General features: G+C 35.9%; 1 protein-coding gene across 1 annotated transcript in view; it reads left to right on the top strand.

The window, feature by feature from the left end:
* Il1rapl2 (interleukin 1 receptor accessory protein like 2) overlaps nt 1-22,822 on the top strand; it is a 1,202,523-nt gene that overhangs the window by 78,104 nt on the left and 1,101,597 nt on the right. Inside the window, exon 2 of the mRNA XM_028894663.2 lies at nt 6,325-6,425. Within this exon, the coding sequence (XP_028750496.1) occupies nt 6,344-6,425 (82 nt within the window). The 5' untranslated portion in view covers nt 6,325-6,343. The remainder of the gene's footprint in view (nt 1-6,324; nt 6,426-22,822) is intronic.

A 22,822-nucleotide genomic window follows, 5' to 3' on the forward strand; every position in this document is an offset into this window, starting at 1 on the left:
ATACCTCCTTAATGCTCAGGAGAAAAAGTTTATTATCTTATGATTTGTTTTAACATTGCAAGTCTAGAAAAATAATTTATTACTCATTAAAACGTATTGCTATGATCATACAGACTCAAAGTCAAAAGCACTTTTCTGTAATTTTTTTCTAATGTCATGATTTTGCCTAAGTCACAACTGTAGCCAGAAGGTTTCTCTGGTCCTGTTCAGGCCTGCATTCCTACAGCAGCTTATAAAATAATCACTCAGAGGCTTAATGTTTTCAAACTATATGGCCTATGGCAGGCTTCTTGCTAGCTAGCTGTTTCATTTTAAATTAACCAATTTCTGTTAATCTATGTTTTGCTACATGGCCACAGCATTACTGGTCTGCTGCCATCTTGCTTCTCCTTTGGTGGAGAAAGAAAGAAACCTGGCATCTCCCCACTCTCCACCTTTCTCTTTCCTGTCTCAATCCTTGGATTTTCTGCCTGTCTCTAAGCCAAGGCAGCTTATTTATTAACCAATGGGAACAACATATATTCACAGCATACAGAAAGACATCCCCCAGCACTTCCACTTTTCTATCTAATCTATTTGTATTTGGCAAATTAAAGAAAATATTTTATTATCTATCCTATATTTGTGAGTCTAAAGTTTCATATTTAATTTATCTTTTATCATAACCAAGGGAAATTATAACTGCCTAGTCTTCAACTACATCAAAAACCCCAGAAGGATATATTACCTAAGTAAATAGGAAGAACATTGTAAGCAGCTTCTAAAAATCTAGAATGACAGACATTGAAGCTGACTGCTTTTGCATACCGCAGTAGAAGCCCAAGTGGGTTTCATGGCAGCTACCTAGTTTGATATCAGTCCGAGATAGGGATCCTGAGAGCGTCACAATCCATGAGGAGAAAAGAAGCTAAAGAGATTCTAGTCCACGTTTTGGGGAGACTCTGGCTGCGGGCAGCTTGGTCCTCAGCTGGGGCCTGCAAGGCCATAGGCAAGTGGCTTTTTCGTGAATTTGTGCCACAAATGTTGGGTTACCAGATGAACATGAATTGTTAAATGGTCTTATTAATAAAAAATCCTGAGCCAGATATTGGGGTAAAAGATAAAAGATCATACAGGCAGAGCAGCAAGCCACTAGTTCTTACCCCTATGAAATCCTCCACCAAAAGAAAGTGAGCTCCTCTCTCCAGCCTACCTTATCACACAATTGTTGTTTTTTTCAAAAGTAAAATCATGAAAATAAATCCCAAATGAATTTTTGAAAGATCACAGGCCTGCTGAATTCATGGCACCAAAGGTTATATTTTAAAAATGGCGTACAGTAGTCACAGTGGGTGGAAGCTGTGGAGAGAGATACACCATGCTGAGTGCATGTCAAGAGTTTTATTGGTGGGAAGGGAGAGAAGGGAGCTAAGGAGAGAAGGAGAAGAAGAGAAATGGAGATGGGAAAGTGGGGGAGAGAGGAGGTTCACATGTGACCTTGTGGGAATAGAGAGAGAGAAAGGGGGTGGGGCCCTTTTATGAAGGGAGGTAGCACATGTGTAGAGAGACCACATAGCAATGAGTGAATGATGCTGTCAGGACCCTGAGCAGGACAAAGTACCACCTGCATACTGGCCAGGTCCCCAAGAGGCATGTCTGAATGCCAACAATAATACTATATAACAGATTAGTATTACATGTCTGAAATACAAAAATGTTTAATAAATTATAAGTATAAACTACAGCTTACCAAAAGCTCTTGATACAGGGCTGTCAAATATATGTAATAAGTATATATGTCCAGTTCTTCTAATCCTCATTGATCTTAAATAAGAGGTGAAAGGAAAGTGAATGCATGAAATTGTAACCAGAAGTGGAGCTTTCTGTCCCATATGCCCAATTATACCTGGTGGTTGCTTCCTAAATTATCACTCAGAGGCTTATAAATTAATTATAAATACTTTGGCCGATGGCTCAGGCTTATTACTAACTAGCTCTTACATTTAAATTAACCCATATTTCTTCTCTGTGCTTTGCCATGTGGTTTGTGGTTTGTTACCTCATTTTCTACATGTCTTGCTTCCTTAGTGGCTGGCTGGCATCTCTCTTGACTCCACCCTTCTTCATCTCCATCTTCTTCAGTTTGAAGATAACACCAAACCTTATTCTGTCTCACCATTGGGCAAACAGCTTTATTATCAGCCAATGAGAACAACACATATCCACAGCATACAGGATCCCACAGCATGAAATAATTATGGGATTAACTTATTCTATTCCAGTGATGATTTAAGTACTTAAAGTCATATATTAAATATTTTCTTTCCCCAAGAATAGAGAAAGATTAATTATAAAAGGTAGAAATATTTCTAGGCTGTTTTTAAAAACTAAGTTATCAGTTTCTGGACATAGTCTATATATATTTTGGGAATTTAAGAACATGACCATTTGGTGAATGGATTCTTAAAGATCCTTCTTAATAATCATGTGGTTCACTAATTATATCAAAATAATTAAACAGTCCTTTCTGGGAAAGTTAATGTAACTTTCAGATAGCTTTCAGAATGAAACAGTGAAGATACAATTATAGTTATAATAGCTTGGGAGTGGGATAGTATGGGTAAATCCTAAAAATTTAAGCAGCATGATTAAATTGGTAAAGCAAAAAATAAAACTGAGCACCGCAGGAGTAGTTAAATAGGACATGAGGTAATTGTTTTTTGTGAAAGTCACTAGGGGTTACAGAAGTTTTAAATAGGAAGGTAAGGCAGAGGAGCTAGAGTAGGCATGAGATCCAGGGAAGGTTTGAAATTCTAAAGATAATATCTTCTTCTGAGCTGGAAATTTTGTTGCCATGATCTATGCAGAATGAAGTATATATTGAACACTTAAATGTCTTTTCCGAATGTTTATTTGGATTCTTCAAAAGGGGAACACTTACGACAAGGGTTAAGTGGCTTCATGGGAGTGGAGCATCAGGGGAAGGCATACAAATGAAGCACACACCAAGGACTGAGCTGCCACTTCTTAATGGAGCACACCAAAGAGTGAGAGAACTGGACTTACAACTCTTATAAGTAGTTAAGAAGGGGGGGAGCGGGAGGAGGGGTGAAAGTGAGATCTGTGGTTGGTATGTAAAATGAATAAAAAAATTAAATAAAAAGAGCTACTCATTATACATTACTAATAGAGCATTTACATTTTACCTCCTATGCTGGTCATGCTGTGTTTATATCAGAAAACCCAATGGCAGAAAAAAACTAGGAAAACTTATGCAGAGTAATATTAGAGTGGGGCAAGAGGGTATTTATAGGGCACTAGCAGTGTTCATGGAAATAGGAAATATGCTATGTAGATCATATGTGGAGAATCACATTTTAGATAAAAGATGTTTTGTTTTAAACAAATGAATAATGTCTTTGAAGGTTCTATTTATTTGAAATCTTGAACACTTAACATCCTATCTACATAGGACTTGTGTTACACTTGTTAAAGTTTTATTATCCACCAGTTATGTGTCAAGCTCTCTCTTAAGGGCTGAAGATACAATAGATAATGACTAAGTGGCTTCCTTTTTGAAGGCTGCATTATAATGGGCAAGAAGTCGACAAAGACAAGAAAATGAGTAAATGTAACTGAATCATTAAATGTTTCAACTTATTAGACTATAAACATGAATGATTATTACTTCCCCATTAGGTGCCACTTGCTATGCTTTATACTACATATCTTTACCCTCTGGGAGATGAAAATATTGATAAATATGTCAGTCTAATTCTGTAACATTTCAAGATGTTGGATAAGCTTTTCACTCTGGGGCCTTTGTCTCTATTAGCTCCAAACCACTATATGATAGCAATATAATCCCATTTATCACCACCAGAGTGAACATATGATTCTAGTATTTAGGAATTTGTGGAGGTGTATGGCATTTCCTTCCTCTTCTGGGTAATCCTTGTCCCTTCTTTGATGTTGTCTTGAAAAGGGAGTGTCTGGGAAAGAGTAATGGGGAAAAAGAGGCATTTGTTACTGTATCTCTTCCCTTTGATTGACCATAATTGCTTTTCTGGCTGTCTTTAGGCAGACAGTTGCTGTGATAGCTTCGTGATGAGAGACTTCTCCAAATATCTCTACTGGGCATTGGAATGCCAGACTGTGAGCTGGTACCATCCTATCACTTCCTTTCCTGTCCTCTGGCTTTTGGCAAGAGTAGTCTATTTATTGACTCCAACTTGGACATTTAGATACAAATTTTGTCTTCTCTGTGTTGGGAGTAGGCAAGAAGTACTTTAGTCCCCTTGTCATCTGGCAGTTTCTAGCACACTGTATCTCCCAGGGTTCTTTATCCCTGTAGCAGGGTTGCAGAAGTCTGGAGTATATAATAATAAGGATGGGGTGATCTCTTGTCCTCATGCAAAGCTTATTAACTCTTTCTCCTTATCAGGTCTCTGTAACACGAATCTTAAAAGGTCTTATTAATAGAAAACCTGGAGCCAGATATTGGGGTGAAAGCTAAAAGATCAGAGAAACAGAACAAGCCAGCCATGTTCTTACCTCTATGAAATCCTCAGCCTCAAGAGATTGAGTTCCTGTTTCCTCATGCCTTACATACCTTTTTCTGCCCAGACATCACTTCCTGGGATTAAAGCCATGTGTGCTTCCCAGTACTGGGAATAAAGGTGTGTGCCACCACTGCCTGACTCTGTTTCCAGTGTGGCCCTGAACTCACAGAGATCTCTGTCTCCCGAGTGATAGGATTAAGGATGTGTGTCACCACTGTCTGGCCTCTATGTCTAATCTAGTGACTGGCTCTGTCCTCTCACCCTCAAGGCAAGCTTTATTAGGGTATACAATATATCACCACAGGTCTTTTTGTTTATTGGTGAGTCAAGAACATTATAATAAGGAAGTAGCTATGTTGGTTTGCTGAGCTAGTGGCCACACTTTGGATATTTTCTGAATTTTCTATATCAAATGGATTTTTTAATGAATTCAGGAAATATAGAATTTCACCCAGTACTTGATATCAATCTGATACTTTCATAATCTGATAATTTTGGTTCCTTAAGTACAGATCAATTATAAAAAATCTCTAAACAATATTCTGCATCATTAAATGTTACCCAACCTTCATACCTTCCCACCCATGGTTTTGCCATTCTTTATCCTGATGATCACTGTGCTTTCACCTTTCCAATCTTCTTTACCATCATCTATCTTGGGTTGATGATAAACCCTGTGTGACACACTGCCTCTCATCTTCTGATGCTTCAAAATCAACTGAAGAGTTTTAGCTCACTTGGGGAAAACCATAAAATGGTTTATTTTTTTCAAAATACCTCTTGATGGTGCTGGAGAGAACTCTGTTTCTCTGTTAAGGACAGTACTCCCTTCCAAGTTCACCTCTTTGTTTGTTTGTTTGTTTTCATTTGTAAACCCTTTCATTCCAAATGCTTAAGAATTTGTGCTATTCATTTTGAATGTGGGTGTCACCACTGTGTAAAATATCATCCTGCCATATAGATAAACAAAAGAGCTGTATGTTCTGATGATTCTAATGAAGAAGGTGAACAGTCATAGAGGGCATGGCACTCTGGAGCCTGAAGTATGAGAACTCTAGTGAGACCTATTCTTGGGTAGGGGACTTAAAGAACAAACAAAGGAGAAAAAAAGAGTAAGCAAGAAAATCAGAGTTAAAATTGGTTAGGCTGGTGAAGTCTGTGAGTCTGACACTTGAAGGATATTTGGAAATTATCTTCATGAAGATGAGGGAGAAGTTGCTTGGGATGAAGGTAAATATAAATGACATGAAAATAAATGGTCTTAAATAACCCGTAGACAAATGAGATGATCCTAGTAATTGCATCAGAACCATAAAAAAAGAATAATGCTATGAAGTAAGACCAAAGAAATAATCAAGGAGCCTATTTTCATGTCCTTGAAAGCCAAAAGGACAGAATTCAGTTTTCACTTTGCATCTAGTTGAAGTCATTGAAAAGTTTTACACTGGGAACTGTAACATGATTTAACTCTGTGCTCTCAAATGTTCTTCCATTTCTATAAAAATAAAGCCTGATGTCAGTAGATTATCACTTTTGCACTGGGTCTTTGAAAAATAGATTAGAAATTTGGGTATCTCTTATCCGAAATGCTTGGAACCAATATTTTTTCATATTAAGGACTTTTAGATTTTAGAATCCCTTTATAGATTTTACCAGTTGAATGGTATTCCAGAAGATTTTGGATTTTGGATTAGGACATCAATTTATAGATGTGGTTTCATTGAAGCAAACTTGTGTGTATGTGGTTCCAACTTCATTTTCTTTCTTTTGTTTTGTGTTACAGCTGCCAAAGAACGTGAACAATGAAGCTGCCACTTCTTCTGGCCCTGGTGGTCTGTTCTACAGTCAGTACAAATTTGAAGATGGTATCAAAAAGAAATTCTGGTAAGTTGCTGTCAACTACCTGCTACAAGGTCAAAATGTGTGGGTTTTTTATTTTATTTTGTGAACATTCATAGGACACCTGTGTCTTTAACTAGGAATGTCTTTAGATTGAAGTGCTTGCATTCTAGCTCTCCTGGAAAGCAGCCAAAATAAAAATGAAGTTTGTTGCCTACCACTGAGAAAATGTTGGGAAACCAGTGGAATTTTGTTAAAATTCAATGACCAGTGTTCTCTCAGTGGACAACAAAATATGAAAGGGCTATTTAGAGTTGGTTACATTTGCTGGGAAGTAACCAACTGGGAGCAAACATTTATAAATCAGAAGAGAAGAAATCTTAAAAAAAAAATATGTGTCCTTTGCCTCCTAATTGAATGTATAGCAATATACTTTAAAGCAACGCTTTTGAAAAATATCAGTGAGCTTTAGCTTTCCATATCTGTACAGAATCCCTAATAGGAAGACATTTAAAACATTCAGTTTCAAATTATAGTAGTTAATTTCCTGAAGAGAAATTTTCTGGACTAGAAGCACCTATTCCTAGAACATGGCTGCCTGGCAGCCAATCATGATTATACTAAGAGATTATCTGTCTTCAGTAGATATTTCAATCAAAACATAATCATTGTTTAATAACACACGGAGATGTGTCTTTCAGTTTTGATTTCACATCCTAGTTATAATTACAAAGCATGAAGGAGGGTTTAACAGTTGATTTTCTGAATATAATCATTCCACTAAGGCATTGAACAATGCATTATTATATCAAAACAAAAGACTAAGTCAGAGTTTCACACTGTCTTCTAATTCCATTCTTTCCATTAAATTCATCCACTTTACTATCACTGTCTAAAATCACAGCAATGAAGTGCACGCTAACTTTTCAAAACAGTATTTCCTGAGTTGGGCTCAAGGTTTAGTTTTTATTTTCTGAGGTTAAAATTTACTTGATAATTACAAGAACTAATAGAGTTCTTCTGTTAATAGCATATTAATAAGTTTTCAAAAATATTGGATAGAGGTATAAAGTAAAAGAACAATACTGAAGTCTGAATAATTCTGGAATGGTAATGATACGGTACCACACTGATGTGTCTTCCTCTTATAGACTTGTATTTTTAAGTCACATTAGAATAATTAGGATCTCTTTTATGCTGTATTTGTGTGTAAGGTTTTATCTATCATCTGTCTAACTTGGCATATCATTTATGGCTGCCTTTCCTTCCTTCACTTTTCAAGTCACATTTTCACTTTCAATCTTGGTTCAGATTGATTGTTGCTGAAATAAAACACTTGGAGAGATTACTTACTAGCAAATGTAACCTGTTGGACCAAATCCTATTTTCCTCAGTCATTTATGTCATAATGTCACACATCTTTCAGGCATAGTACAGCCTGAAAGAGGGAAAATAAGTTAAATGTTTTAAAAGCCATCTACATTGTGATAGCTTAATTCAAGTAAAGCCCACAATAAAAGCAAAACAGACAAAATAAGGTGTTAATGTTTTGGTTTCTTTATTCATGAATAGACAAGCTATTTGGCTTATATACATAGAGAAGGTTATTGATATACAGGTGACATTCACAGATCAACTTAATGTTTTGCTTCTTTGTTTTCACTTGTTCACTGTGAGGTTATTTGTGGTTTCCTGGGAATCTTAGCTTTCTTTACTCAGTGAGGTCAAGTGCAATTGTCTTTATTAAAGAAACATTATACAGGAAGTTATTTACTTAAGGTGAGGCACTTGGGTTTTTTAGTGCTCTCAATCTCTTGTTCCCCTATCATGTTGCTGCTTCCTTTGGCACAGTGACAATGATGGTACCAGAGAAAAACTTCCTGTAGGTCTGGACAGAGGGAGTGTTTTAAATGTGCAGTGTGTTAATTCCTTTTCCATCTTCCTGTTTTTGTTTATGGTACATAGAGGGCAGACGGGAGAGTCTGATAGGTGAATGTTGGCTTGTGTTTGTCTGTACAGTTTTTGTTTATATATTTGTTTAATTTCATAATAAGTAAAATTGGGTGTAAAATAGATAAGGAATGCTAAGTGGTCCATAGGTGATAAAAATGGGGGAGCACCTCTCACTCTTCCCTTCTGTTCAGTTTTGCCCATCAAAATCTTCCATTGTGTCAGTACACATCTGTTATTGTTATTATTATTATTATTATTATTTAGGAAATATATGTATTTTCACTCTAATTTTAATAGCTGAATTTGAGTTGCTTTATCTTTGAAGAATGCTTCATAAATATTTAGCACTCAGCTTTGCTTCATGTAGTTTATGATGTCCTTTGCTTTTGTTAATTAAAGTGATCCAGGTTCAAGCATACATGGTTTCTCTTTGTAGAGTTGCCAAGGAAACCCAGCTTCTATTTTCTTCTCATTTGCCTTCTCTGTAGTTGAAAACAGTAGAATGGTAATGTCCCCTATTCACTGGTATTTGTGACTGTTTAGCTCCTGATGTGAAGCTCTAATTATTTCTGTGTAGTTCATTCTAGACATGGATCCCTCTCACCGACAACCTTACAGTTCTTGTGCCATGGGTATCTCTTATGCACCAGACAGAAGACCAAGGATAAAACTTTCTACTTCTGTCCTTGCCAAATGGGGAACAGTGACTTAACAGTTGAAAGTTCTTTTTTTAATGTTTTGTTTTACAGTGCTGGGGATTGAATCCAAGGCCTCATGCACATTTAGCCAGCACTCTATGAGTGAACTAGTTGTAAAAATAAAAGTCTACTCTCAGAACATACAGGAGCAAATTTCATTGTTTTGGATGATTCTAGGAAAAAAAAACAACAGCCCAGACTGTGTTTCTGTGTCATAATGCACATGCCCAACTTGCACAGAAAAAAGCAGGACTAGAGCTGGTTGACCAAATATATTTTTATTACCTTCTCCACACTATATTTGTGATATCAGTCTACATTGTTTTCTAAATCTAGGATATTGATAAGGTCATTTGGAATGTATATTCTATTAAAATCAGTTTGCTTTACTTAAAGCTTTATGGCAAGACATTGGCAAATATCTTGACAACAGTGAATGGCAAAAATGCCTATTTCCTTTTCTAGTAGAGGACACATGAACCTAAAACTAAGTTTTAGTAGTATACGTTGGAGAAATTATTTTCCCTCAAAAATAGGTCACTCAAAATCTTCTTCGCTGGTTTTTAGAGCTTCATAGGTGACGTTTTCAGAGTATGCGTGGATGATATCATTTGGGACGTGAGGCTTTCCCCTTACATTGTCTTGGATTTTTGATGCTGCCCTTGTTGCTGTTTCTTTTGCTGCTGTATAAAACTGCAAGCTGTGCTGTGCAGTTGTTGGTATTCATTTCTTCCAGCATGGATGTCCAGATCAGAGGACAAAACATCAGTGTTACAGGACTGTGTGTTTAAGTTTGTACCCAAACTGGGTCATCATGCAGTCAGTTCATCCATAGGATGTCCATAGTAATCAATTTTTCTATGATCTGCAATTGGGAATAAAATTGTAAAGCTACCAAAATACTTGTAGTTTCTAGCAGTGAGGAGGATATGAAGACCTACTGGCACACATCAGGTACTTACAGATACATTTTTGGATGGACATATATGGAATCATTTAACTCTATGTAATAAGGAAATTACTATATTTGAGATTTATGAAATTTTCTGGTTGTTGATGACTAGATAGCTGTTTGTTTTTATTAGAAATGTGTAACCTTTAAGATTCCAATTAGGTAAGTAAAAGCAAACAATAAAGGCAGAAATAGAGGTTAAAGGAACTAACATAAGCTAGAGACTTTCTCAAATCCCTTCCAAGTGTAAACTGTAGAAGGAAATTTCTCTGGTCCTGCCTTGCCCAGCAGTCTGGATGAATCTCTCTTACCCTCTGTCCCACAGCCACTTATAAAATAATCACTCAGAGGCTTAATATTAATTACAAACTGTATGGTCTATGGCTCAAGCTTCTTGCTAGCCAGCTCTTTCATCTTAAATTAACCCATTTCTATAAATCTATATGTTGCCATGTAGCCATGGCATTACTGGTCTGCTGACATCTTGTTGCTACTTCAGCAGTGTGTCTCTCCTGACTCCATCCTTCTTCATCTTATCTTCAGTTTAAATGTACCACATAACCTTATCCTGCCCTGCCATAGGCCAATGCAGCTTTATTTATTATCCAATGGGAGCCACACACATATTCATAGCTCTTGTTCAAATTCTAATAGGTCTTTTTAATTAAAAAAAAAAACCTGGAGCTAGATATTGGTGTAAATGCTGAAAGATCAGAGAGACAAAGGAACAAGCCATTGCTATGTCTTACCTCTAAAATTCCTCAGTCTGAAATGGCTTTCTAGCTGAAAGGCCTCTAGCCTAAAAGGACACGTCTGCCAAAAAGTCTTTAGTTCCTGTCTCCTCAAGCCTTATATACCTTTCTCTGCCTAGCCATGTCATTTCCTGTCTCAACCTTCCTAGTGCTGGGATTAAAGGCATGTGACTCCAAGTACTGAGATTAAAGGTGTGCACCACCATTGTCTGGCTCTGTTTCTCTCCTAGACTGAGTTAATCTCATGTAGTCCAGGGTAGCTTTGAACTCAAAGAGATCCAGACAGATCTCTGCCTCCTGAGTGCTAGGATTAAAGGTGTGTGTCGCCAGTTCCTGACCTCTATGTCTAATCTAGTGGCTTATTCTGTTCTCTAATCTTCAGGCAATGATTAATAGGGCACACAATATATTACCACACACAGCATATAGAAAGACATCCCACAGCAGTAAACAGAGTAACCTTTCTTGTGAATCATATGGTTATGTAATTCTGAATAACATCAAGTATCCTTTCTTTGATTTTTTTTAAAAAAAAGATGTTTTGTTTCAAACATGCAGGCCAGAAGTAAAGCTAGTTTAAGAATATTTATGCCATGTCACTTAACTATAGAATATTAGATGACTAGGTAGAATATTAACAATATGCTATTCAATTTTCATTTTATAAGCTTATTGTAATAGAAGAAAAATTCCACCCAACCATCTGTGCTTTAATTTAAAGAGACTTTTAATACTTGGTTGAGTACTTTTATTTCTTTAATTCAGGCGAGTTCTCTTCTAGTAATTATATCTTTGAGGGAAAGAAATGTTGTGGGGAAATGATTGGCTAGGTCACTGGAAATATTGCAGGACAAAGTTTAGAGTGATAGACAAAGTTTAGAGAAAGTTGAGAGTAGACAGAAGATTAGCCATATTAGTCAGAACTTGTGGCCTGGATCACACTCAGTGAAGTGCTTACTGGAGAAGATTAAAGAGAAATAATTTTAGAGTTCTTATTAATTGGGTTTTATATGGCCACAGGCATAGTATATTAAAATTAAAATTTCCCACTGAGTATGCAGCATTCTACTAGCCCTAGTGTATGGGAGGAAGGAAAATGAATAAAAGCTCACTCAGTCAAAATATTTAATCTTATGGAGATAAATGTATTGTTAATAAAATTATAGTAACCTAATGGAATAATATATAGTTATCAAGATGATAATGATATTTAGAACATATCCATACACTAAAATGTTACTATAAATAATAGTAAGTTACAATGCAGAACATAATGGTATTTAAAATGTGTGCTTATGCTGATTAAAATTGAAATAGTATTTCTGATATATTTTCACATATATAGACAAATGGAGTTTTTTTCCTATAAAGACACTTTAATTGTAAATCAAAAACAGCATATCTTAGACCTAGAGCGATGGCTCATAGGACCAGAGTTCAATTCTCAGTACCCACATGGTAGCTCACAGCCATCGGTAACTACTCATATCCTGGGGAATCTAGTGCCCTCTTTTGCCCTTGGTCTCTAGTATGCACATAGTACATAAACATACATGCAGACAAAGCAACCATATTAACTGAAAAATAAAATGTAGAAAAAACAAACTAACAGATTCTGTTAACTGGAGGTAAGTACTCTTATTGAAATATGTCACATGTGAAATTCCTGGAGAAAATTACAAGATAATCTGATTCAATGTTAAACTTGCATAGTGCAAGATTCTAAAGATTGGAGAGTCAAAGAAGGCTAAGTGGACAGTCTACAGAAGATTAGGAACTTGAGAGCAAGTCTCTATACCCAAGTAGAACCAGAATGGACTGGAAGGAGGCAGGAGGACCATCATGGGAAAAGACATAATGATGTGCTTGGTGTATGTGCTTAGGAGAAGTATTGTACTCAGTTTCACATTGTTAGGACAAAATACTTGAGAAAACCACCTTAATGAAGGGTTTATTTTGATTCAATTTGGAGACATACCCTATCATAGTGGGGAAGTTATGGCATCAAGAGCTTGAGGTAGCTATTCACATTGCATTTGCTCTCAGGAAGCAGAGAGAGAATGCTGACACTCAGCTGGCTTTCTCCTTTATATTTAGTCTAGGAACCAACCCATAGAATTGAGTGCATGCCTGCATTTAGGGTGCACCTTTCTATTTCATTTAACTCAGTCTAGAAAATGACACACAAACATGATCAGAGGGGTGTTTCAATGGTGAGGCTCAGACTCATCAAATTAACAATCAACATAAACTTTCCCAAATGGTTGAGTACAGCAAGTTAAATGACAGGTAAACCTGGTCATAGAGTGGTACAGATTTTATTTTTCATGGAAGTAATGTTAAATGATGGCATTTGTAATAATTGATAGAGATGACTGTACAGAATAGCTAAATGGATAAGAAATAAATCTGAAATGATGCTCATGCAGGAAACAAGAATTTGACATGGAAGTTTGACTCCAGGAGGACAAGTGCAATTAGTGTTATATATATATATATATTTAACCAAGGTTCTATTTGGAAACATTACAAACCTACACAAAAATTAAAATGGCCATACATTCTTCACTCATATTCACTAGATGTTTGATGAGAGGGTTTTTTTTAAAAAAATTATGAGTTGAGACAAAATTCTTTTTCCATGACTGTTAAGGTGAGATATTTTCTCCTTTATTATGTTAATAGAATAAATTGCAGTGACCATTTGAAAGATCAAGTCAATCTGCTTTAAAGAAATAAATAGATAAATAATAATAATAATAATAATAATAAATAAATAAATAAATATATCATTCATCTGATATTTGCCACAAAATATTTTGCTGCTGCTTGCTTAGTTTTGCTGAGTATTCTAGTGCTTTATTTATGAATATGATGTCATGTAGATGAATTTCTAAATGGTCTTATTAAATAAAAAAATGTGGAGCCAAATATACGGATGAAAGCCTTAGAGAGATCAGGGAAATAGGGAAAGCCACCAGCCCACCTTACCTCACTAACTCTGCAGCTCCCAAATGCGACTTACTTAATTCCTGTCTATCCACACACACATGCCTTGCTGTTCTGCCATCTGATTTGCTCTCTGTCCAGCTACCTCACTTCCTCTTCCTATACAGCTCTGTCACTTTCTGTCTGTCTGTACAGACCTCCAGACCTCTATGGTTGGTACTGGGATTAAAGGCATGTATCCCCGTGCTTGGCTCTGTTCCCTAGTGTGGCCTTGAACACACAGAGATCCTGCCTGCTAAGTGATAGGGTTAAGGGAGTGTGCTACTGCTGCCTGACTTCTTTGTTTACTTAAAATGGCTTGCTCTTTCCTCTGATCTCCAGGCAAACTTTATTTATTAAAGCACAAATAAAATACCACCACATTTCAGCACAAATAAAATACCACTACAATGTCCAGTTATATTTTTAGTAGCATTATCCTCATTAGGTTGTATAAGGATGACAATGGCCTCATAAAATGACTTCAGAAGAGTTCTGAATTCTTAAATGACATTTTTCATCTTCATATGATAAACAATATTGACTCCAGCAACTGTTTGGACTTGGAATTCTGTTTCTTGGACATCAACAACTTAATGCATTGATTTTTTTTAAAAAAATTAGATCCAGAACTATGTATTTCTCTTCCTTTTTAAGTCAGATTTGGTACTTTGTGTTCTTTGAAGGGATATATCTATTTCAACTAACTTTTAAATTTATTGGCAGGCAATTGTACATAATCATTTAGTATTTTTTTTTAATTTTCCATAAGATCTGGAAATCTCTTTAATTTCTGATATTAATACATTTTTGAGTCTTCTGATTTATTTAGGATTTATCAAATTTATTGATCTTTGTTACTTATTTGATGTTGTTCCATTCTTTTTTTGTATTTTCTTGTATGTAGTTTGTTTCTTATTTCTTAGGTAAAATTTATTTCCTGGATTTTAATCCTTTCATATTACTGATAAAGACATTTCTCTTTAAGTATAATCACCTTAGCAGCATATCAAAATTTTTGATAGATTGTGTTTTCATTTTTAGTATTCAAAATATGCCTTATTCCTTCTGAGATTTCTTCTTTAAACTAGAATTATAGAAAAGTATGTTACTTAATTTTCATATGTTTAAATATTTTATAGTTAAAATTAAATTAATCTTCAATAGCATGTTAACAGTAAAAAATGTAGCTTCTTTTTTGGTACTGGATATTTTGTAGCAGTTTCCTCCAAGATTGAAACAGTCCATCTTACAGGGAAGCTGGTTAAGATGGAAAGTCAACAACTGAAAACAGCTTCAGAAAGTCTCTGAAACTTATCAGATTCACTAGGCCTATCCCTTCTAAAGACTCTATCAACAGTATAGACTGATGAGAGTTACTATCAGATGAATCAAGTCACAAAGAAGACTGAGACCAGCCACACTGCCTGGAAGAGATTTAGAAGAACTAGGTGACCTGGAAAGGATGCTCTCCAACCTGTTGAGCTGCCTGCAGGATGTGCAGTGTCCTCTAAGTTCCTAGCTTTAGTGTGCTGGCACCCATACTGGGGTAAGCAGTTGTCTTTCAGTTGTCTGTTCTGTTCCTATAGTAACCCATCTAACATATTTCTGTAAGTAATCCCAATGAAACTCACTGGTTTACCAAGTTAGACTTTGGTGGTACCTGTATACTCTGGTCTGGGGTGTGTGTGTGTGTGTGTGTGTGTGTTGTGTCTCTGCAGGGACACAACACTGGAGATTGAACTGAGCTACATAAGTACTCTACCATTAAGCTATAATCTCAGATCTCTCTTTTCTTTCATCTCAGTTTGAAGCAGGGTCATAATAATTGCCTGTTTCCCTGAACTTATTCTTTAAAGGTTTTTTTTTTCCATATAGTGTATTTTGGTCATACATTTCCCCTCCCTGATTCTTCTAAAACCCCACCCCAACCTCATATTCTTTCTCTTTCTCACACAAGAAAGAAAACTAAGACAAAAATCACAAAGATTCTAGTACACACACACACACACACACCAAAAACCAAAACCAAAAAAAAAAAAAAAAAAAAAAAAACATGGTGAAGAATAAGTTAAGTTCAGATAGAAATTCTTCTTGTAGCCCAGGAAGGCTTTGAATTGGTGTTCTTTTCCTCCTCCTTCCTGAGTAGATGAAGTCATAGGCCTGAGTCAATAGGGCACAGCTAAAATTGTACTGATTCCTAGAGTACTACAACATATTTGATACTTTCCTAGTCCATGTAATGTTTACATCAACTTAAACACATTTGTCTCCTAAAGCATCTATTGTTCCTTATGATGAAAACTTTAAAAACCCTTTCTTTTAGTTTTTGAAACATAGTATTTTATTAATATGTTGTATTTTTTATAATTTCAAATTTAATTACATTGTGTGTATGTTGGAGAAAATGTACTATTTCAACCATTTGATGTTCATTGGATTTTATTTTCTGTTTAACTTACAACGCTGTGCTTGACAGTTTTGTCAGCTTGACAAAAGCTAAAGTCATCTGAGATAAGCGTACCTCAATTTAGAAAATGTTTCTATAAGATCCAGCTCTGAGGCATTTTCTTAGTTAGTGATAGATACAGGAGGGCACGGTCATTTGTGGGTGGTGCCATCCCTGGGCTGGCGGTCCATAAGAAAGCAGGCTGAGCAAGCCAGGGAAAGCAAGCCAGTAAGCAGCACCCCTCCATCGCCTCTGCATCAGCTCTTGCTTCTGGGATCCTGCCCCGTTTGACTTCCTGTCCTGACTTCTTTCAGTGATGGACTACAATAAAAACAAACAAACAAAAAAAAACCCCAGCCCAATATATCCTTTCCTCCCCTAGTTGTTTTGGTCATAGTGTTCATCATAGAAACACTAACTCTAATTATGACAGACTCTATAGGTGAACACTGCATATGGACAATTAATTTTTACTACATATTATTCAATACTTATCAATAATGTCAAGGTGATTGATGATATTTTTGACATCTTCTCCACCCTTAGTAGTTTTGTGATATTCATTGAATAAATTAGTGAGATAATTTTATATTAATGTCTAATTATAATCGTGGATTTGTCTTATTCTCCCACTACATTTGTTAGTATAGCCTCATAAATTTTGAAGCTATTGTTAGTTACATAAATTCAAAATTGTTTGGTGTGTACAGTTACCTTTTTTACTTAAAAATTACTTTGTGCTAATATATCTGCTAGATGATGTAAGCATGCTGTTTCCATGATATATCATTTTCCATTCTCTTTTCTTAGCTTTTATAGTTTTAAATGTGAAGTGTGTTTTTGTTAACTGCATATTACTGAATGTTGTTTTTTATGCAGCTTGAATTTTTTCTCATTAGGTAAAGAATATAGTTAATTTACTATGAATATAATCTTAATATGTTTGAGATTAAGTCTGTTCTATTGTTATATATTTTCCATTTGTCTTGTCTCATTTTCCCCCATCATTGTTGTTTCCTTGTTGTTGCCCATTTGACCACAAAGCCTCAAATATTTTCTTAAGGGCTCAATTCTGCTATAGTGCTGACGATGTTCATCCTTAACATTTCAGTGTCCTTTCAGGATCAATAATCTGTCAGTACATGTTTCACTCCTGAAACACTATATATTTGATACTTCTATTTATCTCTGCATGCCTATATTTGTTATATCCCATGTCATAATCCATATTTTTATACTTGTTTCTTTTCAGTTATGTTTGGGAAACTATTTGTTTTGATGTTTACATCATCATATCATCTACATTTATTATGCAAAGGCCATATACTTATTTTTCTAGGTAATTAAGAGAACTAGAAAATACAGTTTTATATTTTTCATGTATTTACTATTACCTGGGCTCTGTTTTATTCCTGATAATTTGAAACATTTTGGTATCCTTTATCTCAGATTATACGATAGTCTTTACTATTTTTTATAACATGGATATACTGGAAACTTTCATTTAATATGAAAATATTTTATATCATCTAGATATGGAGTGCTGGATTGGCAGCTTCACTACTTTGTGATGGCATTGCATTATTTCTGATGAGAAACTGGTGCTCAATCTTATTTTCCCCATCTCTGTGTGCCATGTATTCTTCCCTGGCTGCTTTTGACAAGTTGTCTTTGGCTTTTAGAACATTGGCTTCCCCGAGTTTGTTACAATCTCTGTTTATCATGACAGGGCTAGGTAAGACTCTTGAATCTTTTACTTGACGTTTCTCATTAAATTTGAAAACTGATTGTCTTTCAAATATTTTTCTGCTTTGGTATTCCACTCAACATGTTTGCAATTCTTATTATGTTGTTTGACTGTTATATATTGTCCTTTGTGTAGTTTGCTTGCTGACTCTTCATCTCCTGATGAGTTTTCCTGTTACCCTTTGATATGGCATCATTTTCTGATCACTTATTTGCTCACCATCATAAAGAAGATCTGGAATAAAGTTAGAAAATCAATAGCAAAAGAAACCTTAGAAACCACATGGATATTTAAAGATTGAATAGAACACTTTCGCCTAAATACTGGATCATTGAAGGATTCAGAGAAGAAAAGGTTAGGACAGCCTATCTGTTCTTGTCATATAGTCATGACAGTGGGTATAGGAAAGTTTGTAGCTATAAGTCCTGATATTTTAAGAAAGCAAATATATCTCAAAGAAATAATATAGTGGTGAACCTCAAGGTTCTAATAAAACAAGACAACATCGTAGCGGCATAAAAATAGACTGAATCTTGCACAGCCTTGAGGCAGGGAGGAGGGCTTTGACCTGCCTTTATGGAGTGGACCAGGCTCTGCTGACTCCCCATGGGAGGCCTTACTTTTTTGTAGGAAGGAATAGGGGGTGGGTGAGCAGGGGAAGGCTGGCGGGGTGGGAGGAGGGAAGAGGGGGATCTGTGATTGTTATGTAAAATGAATAAAAATTTCTTTAAAAAATAGACTGAATGTTTCACAAAGATGATAAAAATCTATGCTATAAAAAAACAAAGGCCTATATAATAACAGTGCTGGTAAAATTGCATATTCACCTGCAGAATAATTAAATTAGATCTACATCTCTCACCTTGCACAAAAATTATCTCAAAATACATCAACGACCTTAATTTAAAATTTGAAATGTGTAAACCACTGGAGAAAAACAGGGAAGATGCTTTAAGATACAGGAATAGGTAATGGCTTTCTGAACATGATTTCAATACCACAGGAAATAGTCAAAACCAGAAAGTTTCTACACAGAAAAGGAGTGTATCAGCAGTGCAAGCAGATATCTCACAAAATGAGAGAAAAAAATCTTTACCTACTATGCTTCAGACAGGTAGTTAATATCTAAAACATATAAAGAACTACAAAAATAAACACAAGGAAGAAACAAATGGTTAATAAGTGCTTTCAAAAAATGCTCAACAACTTAACTATCAAGAACATGTAAATTAAAACTGCTTTGAGAGTCTATCTTATCCATTTGGTGTGTCTATCAAGCAAAAGACAACAAATACTGGCAAAGTTATGGGTAAGGAGCAACCCATATTCACTGCTGGTGGAATACAAAGTGTGTGAACACTATGGAAATCAGCATGGAAGTTTTGCAAAAAAATTAAAACAGAACTATCCTATGGCCCACTTACATTATACCGGCCATAATCAAAGGCTCATATTCTACCACAGAGACATTTAGGCATCCTTGTTTATTGTTGCTGCTTTATTCTTACTAGCAAGGGAATGGGATCAACCTAGATGTCCATAGTAGATGAACAAATAATGAAAATGTGGCAAATATACACAATAGGGTTTTATGTAGTTATAGAGGAAAATGAAATTTGAAATTTGCATTAAAGTGAATGGATCTGGAAATTAAGTGAGCTAACTCAAACTCAGAAAGATAAACATCATGTGTGGTGTTCTCCTTATTTTCATTCCCCAAACTAACTTATCATTAAGTGTAACATAAATTCTTCCAGATGGAGTGTGTGTGTGTGTGTGTGTGTGTGTGTGTGTGTGTGTATGTGAGTGTGTAGTAATGATTAAATATACTTTTTAATTGGCAACCATACTAGACTCAAAATTCTCTTAGTTAATATGTCCCTTCACATAACTGTAATTCTGGATTATATGTATCTTCCTTATATTCATAAATGCTGTGCACTATTTTGTTGTTGATATTAAAATTAAATATGTGCTGTATTTATGGAGTCTAGCCTTTTGTCTTAGGTTTTACTATTTAAAAATGATTCTGCAAGCCAGGTGGTGGTGATGCATGCCTTTAATCCCAGCACTCAAGAGGCAGAGGTAGGCAGATCTCAGTTCCAGGCAAGCCTGGTCTACAAACTGAGTTCCAGTACAACGAGGGTTACCCAGAGAAACCCCATCTCAATAAAAACAAAAAACCAAAAAAAAAGCAAATAAATAAAAATGAAAAAAATAAAAATGATCCTGCTAGAGTTTCCCTATTGCTTAGATCCTGGTGCTATAGAAGAGACAAATTGGAAATGTTGTATCCAGTTTTCATTTAAACTTCTAAAGTCCCTAACAAATTGCCAACTAATGTAAGTATACTAACTATATTTACACTAACTATATTTGTGTTCTCTCACTACACAATTAATAGCTGTATATAGTCAAGGAATTTTCTCTAATGCAATAAAAATATCCTGTTGTTTATTAAACTCTCAAGTTGCCTATGATGAATATGCTCCCTGGATTCAATGTACATGTCTAAGTGTGTGGATGTCTATGTGTGTGTGAAATGGACAAAGGGGGGGAGAGAGAGAGAGAGAGAGAGAGAGAAACCATGTAATAAAAATTTGTCCATTCCCTTCAGTTCTGCAACAACAACGAAAAAATAGAACAGCGAATGTGAGTTAATAACTAAGTTCATTATTTTGGTTAATATGTAATATCAGCAATATTTAATATGATTGAAATTGAAATATTGAAATCCTATATGACACTGTTTCTTTCAATTAAAAATACGTAGATAATTAGACAAATGGAAATCATTCATGAGCCTAAAAAACTGAAAAGTTCACAAACGATTCCATGTGAGGATTCTACCCAGTTCTGTGTCATTGTCTGCATACAGAAGTTAGAAAACTTGGTATAACCTTTGATTTATTTCTATTCACAGCATTGAAGAATTAAAGAACAATTAAGAAAATATATCTTTTCTTAATTTTGATTTGGGACTCATTCCCATCTACAAGAGTAACTAAGACCTGTAGTGTACAGCTCCTTTCTATTCTTTCTTTAGAATGAAAGGCTATTGTATTTGCTGGAGAGGAGTTTTGAATTTCTGTTTTTTTCTGCTAGAGTGACTTTCCATCATAATCCAACTCATGTAGGCATGACAGGGGAAACTGCATCCCTTGGGACTTTACTGACTTCTACAGGTGCAATTTGCACTAAACGAAATACGTGCTCTGCAAAGCACACTCTTAGTGTTTACTGTAGTTTTTCCCCTGTGGAAAGCTGATACCCAGAGATTTTTTAAAATATTCAGGGTACACTCAGTCCATCAGTGAGATACTGTATATGTAGTTTACCATTTTCTATTAATTAATACCCTATTTTCCTTTCATGTAGTTGTTTAAGACCATCATAGAGAAGCAGAATGTTTTATGAGGATTTCACAGACTTTCCTCCTCTGATAGAAATGCTATGACATTCAATGACCTTCCTCCAGGCAAAGAAGAGTCAGCACTACTTCCCTCTGCTTGTGTGACTTAGGAGAGCTGTATCATAAGTGAGTTCTCCCTAAATGGCTACAGACAAGAAACATGGTTTTTCAGAGATTCTCATTAATCCCTTGAGATGAATGCCTGTACTTGGCATTGTTGCTTTGTGGGGAAATAAGGCAGTAGTTGTACAAAACTAAATTCTGCTAAGGAATGTCATAGACACATGACAATTATTAGTGCATTGAACATGCAAGCAGAGAGTCACGTGTCTTTTCTAGGTACCTTGTAAAAATGGACTAAGATATACTTTTTACCGTTAGAGAACTCAGTGAGTCACAGAAGAAGGGAGGTAGATAACATGAAGCATATCAGGCACTTTGCTAAAACACATGGATCCTCATAAGAAAGAAATCACTAATCTAGGCAGGTGCTATACTTGTTGACTTTTATAGATATAGGGACAGAAGCTCTATATCCTTGAGCTCATTGAGCAATTAATTTGACCACTTCTCTCCAGCTAATAAGTGGTAGAGCCAGATTTCAACCGAGGTTTGTCTGACTGCAGCAACTTGCTCTTAAATACTCTGCCATTCTGTACTTTTGTGTGCACATCACTACACTTATATTCTAGTTGAGATATTTAAAGGGCAGAGAGGGCAAGTTCATCTGAGGTCTCCAGCTATTCAGGGACAAATCCAGATCTCAAATCACTGTCTGACTCCCAAGTTCAGGCTCTTGTCTATAAAATATGGCTATGTCTTATAAAAGGTGTAAAATAGTTCACATCATGGGAAAGGCGCAGATAAATTTCTGATGAAGAATATTTTCTTTCTGAGGAGAGTCTATATGAGCGAGAATTGTTGAAACCAAGGTTGGATAAAGCACAGGGACAAATAACCAAATGAATGGAAACACATGAACTATGAACCAAAGGCTGAGGGGCCCCCAACTGGATCAGGCCCTCTGAATAGGTGAGACAGTCGATTGGCTTGATCTGTTTGGGAGGCATCTAGGCAGTGGTACCAGGTCCTGGGCTCATTGCATGAGTTAGCTGTTTGAAACCTGGGACTTATGCAGGAACGCTTGGCTCAATCTGGGAAGAGGGGACTGGACCTGCCTGGACTGATTCTATCAGGTCGATCCCAGTCCTCAGGGGAGACCTTGATCTGGAGGTGGTGGGAATGGGGGGTGGGCTGGGGGGAAGGGGAGGGGGGCAGGAAGGGAGAGAACAAGGGAATCTGTGGCTATTATGTAGAACTGAATAGTATTGTAAAATAAATAAAATAAAATAAAATAAAATGAAAAAAAGAATATTTTCTTTCTGTCTTGGGGTCATAGTTATCAGGGAAGGCTTCTTGTGAGAGATGCCATTTGACCTCAAATGTGAAAGTCTGTGCTGAGAATAGTGACAGGAGACAGTATTCCCAGAA

The sequence above is a fragment of the Peromyscus leucopus genome, chromosome X (genome assembly GCF_004664715.2).
Source record: "Peromyscus leucopus breed LL Stock chromosome X, UCI_PerLeu_2.1, whole genome shotgun sequence".
In the NCBI taxonomy this organism is placed as follows: Eukaryota; Metazoa; Chordata; class Mammalia; order Rodentia; family Cricetidae; genus Peromyscus; species Peromyscus leucopus.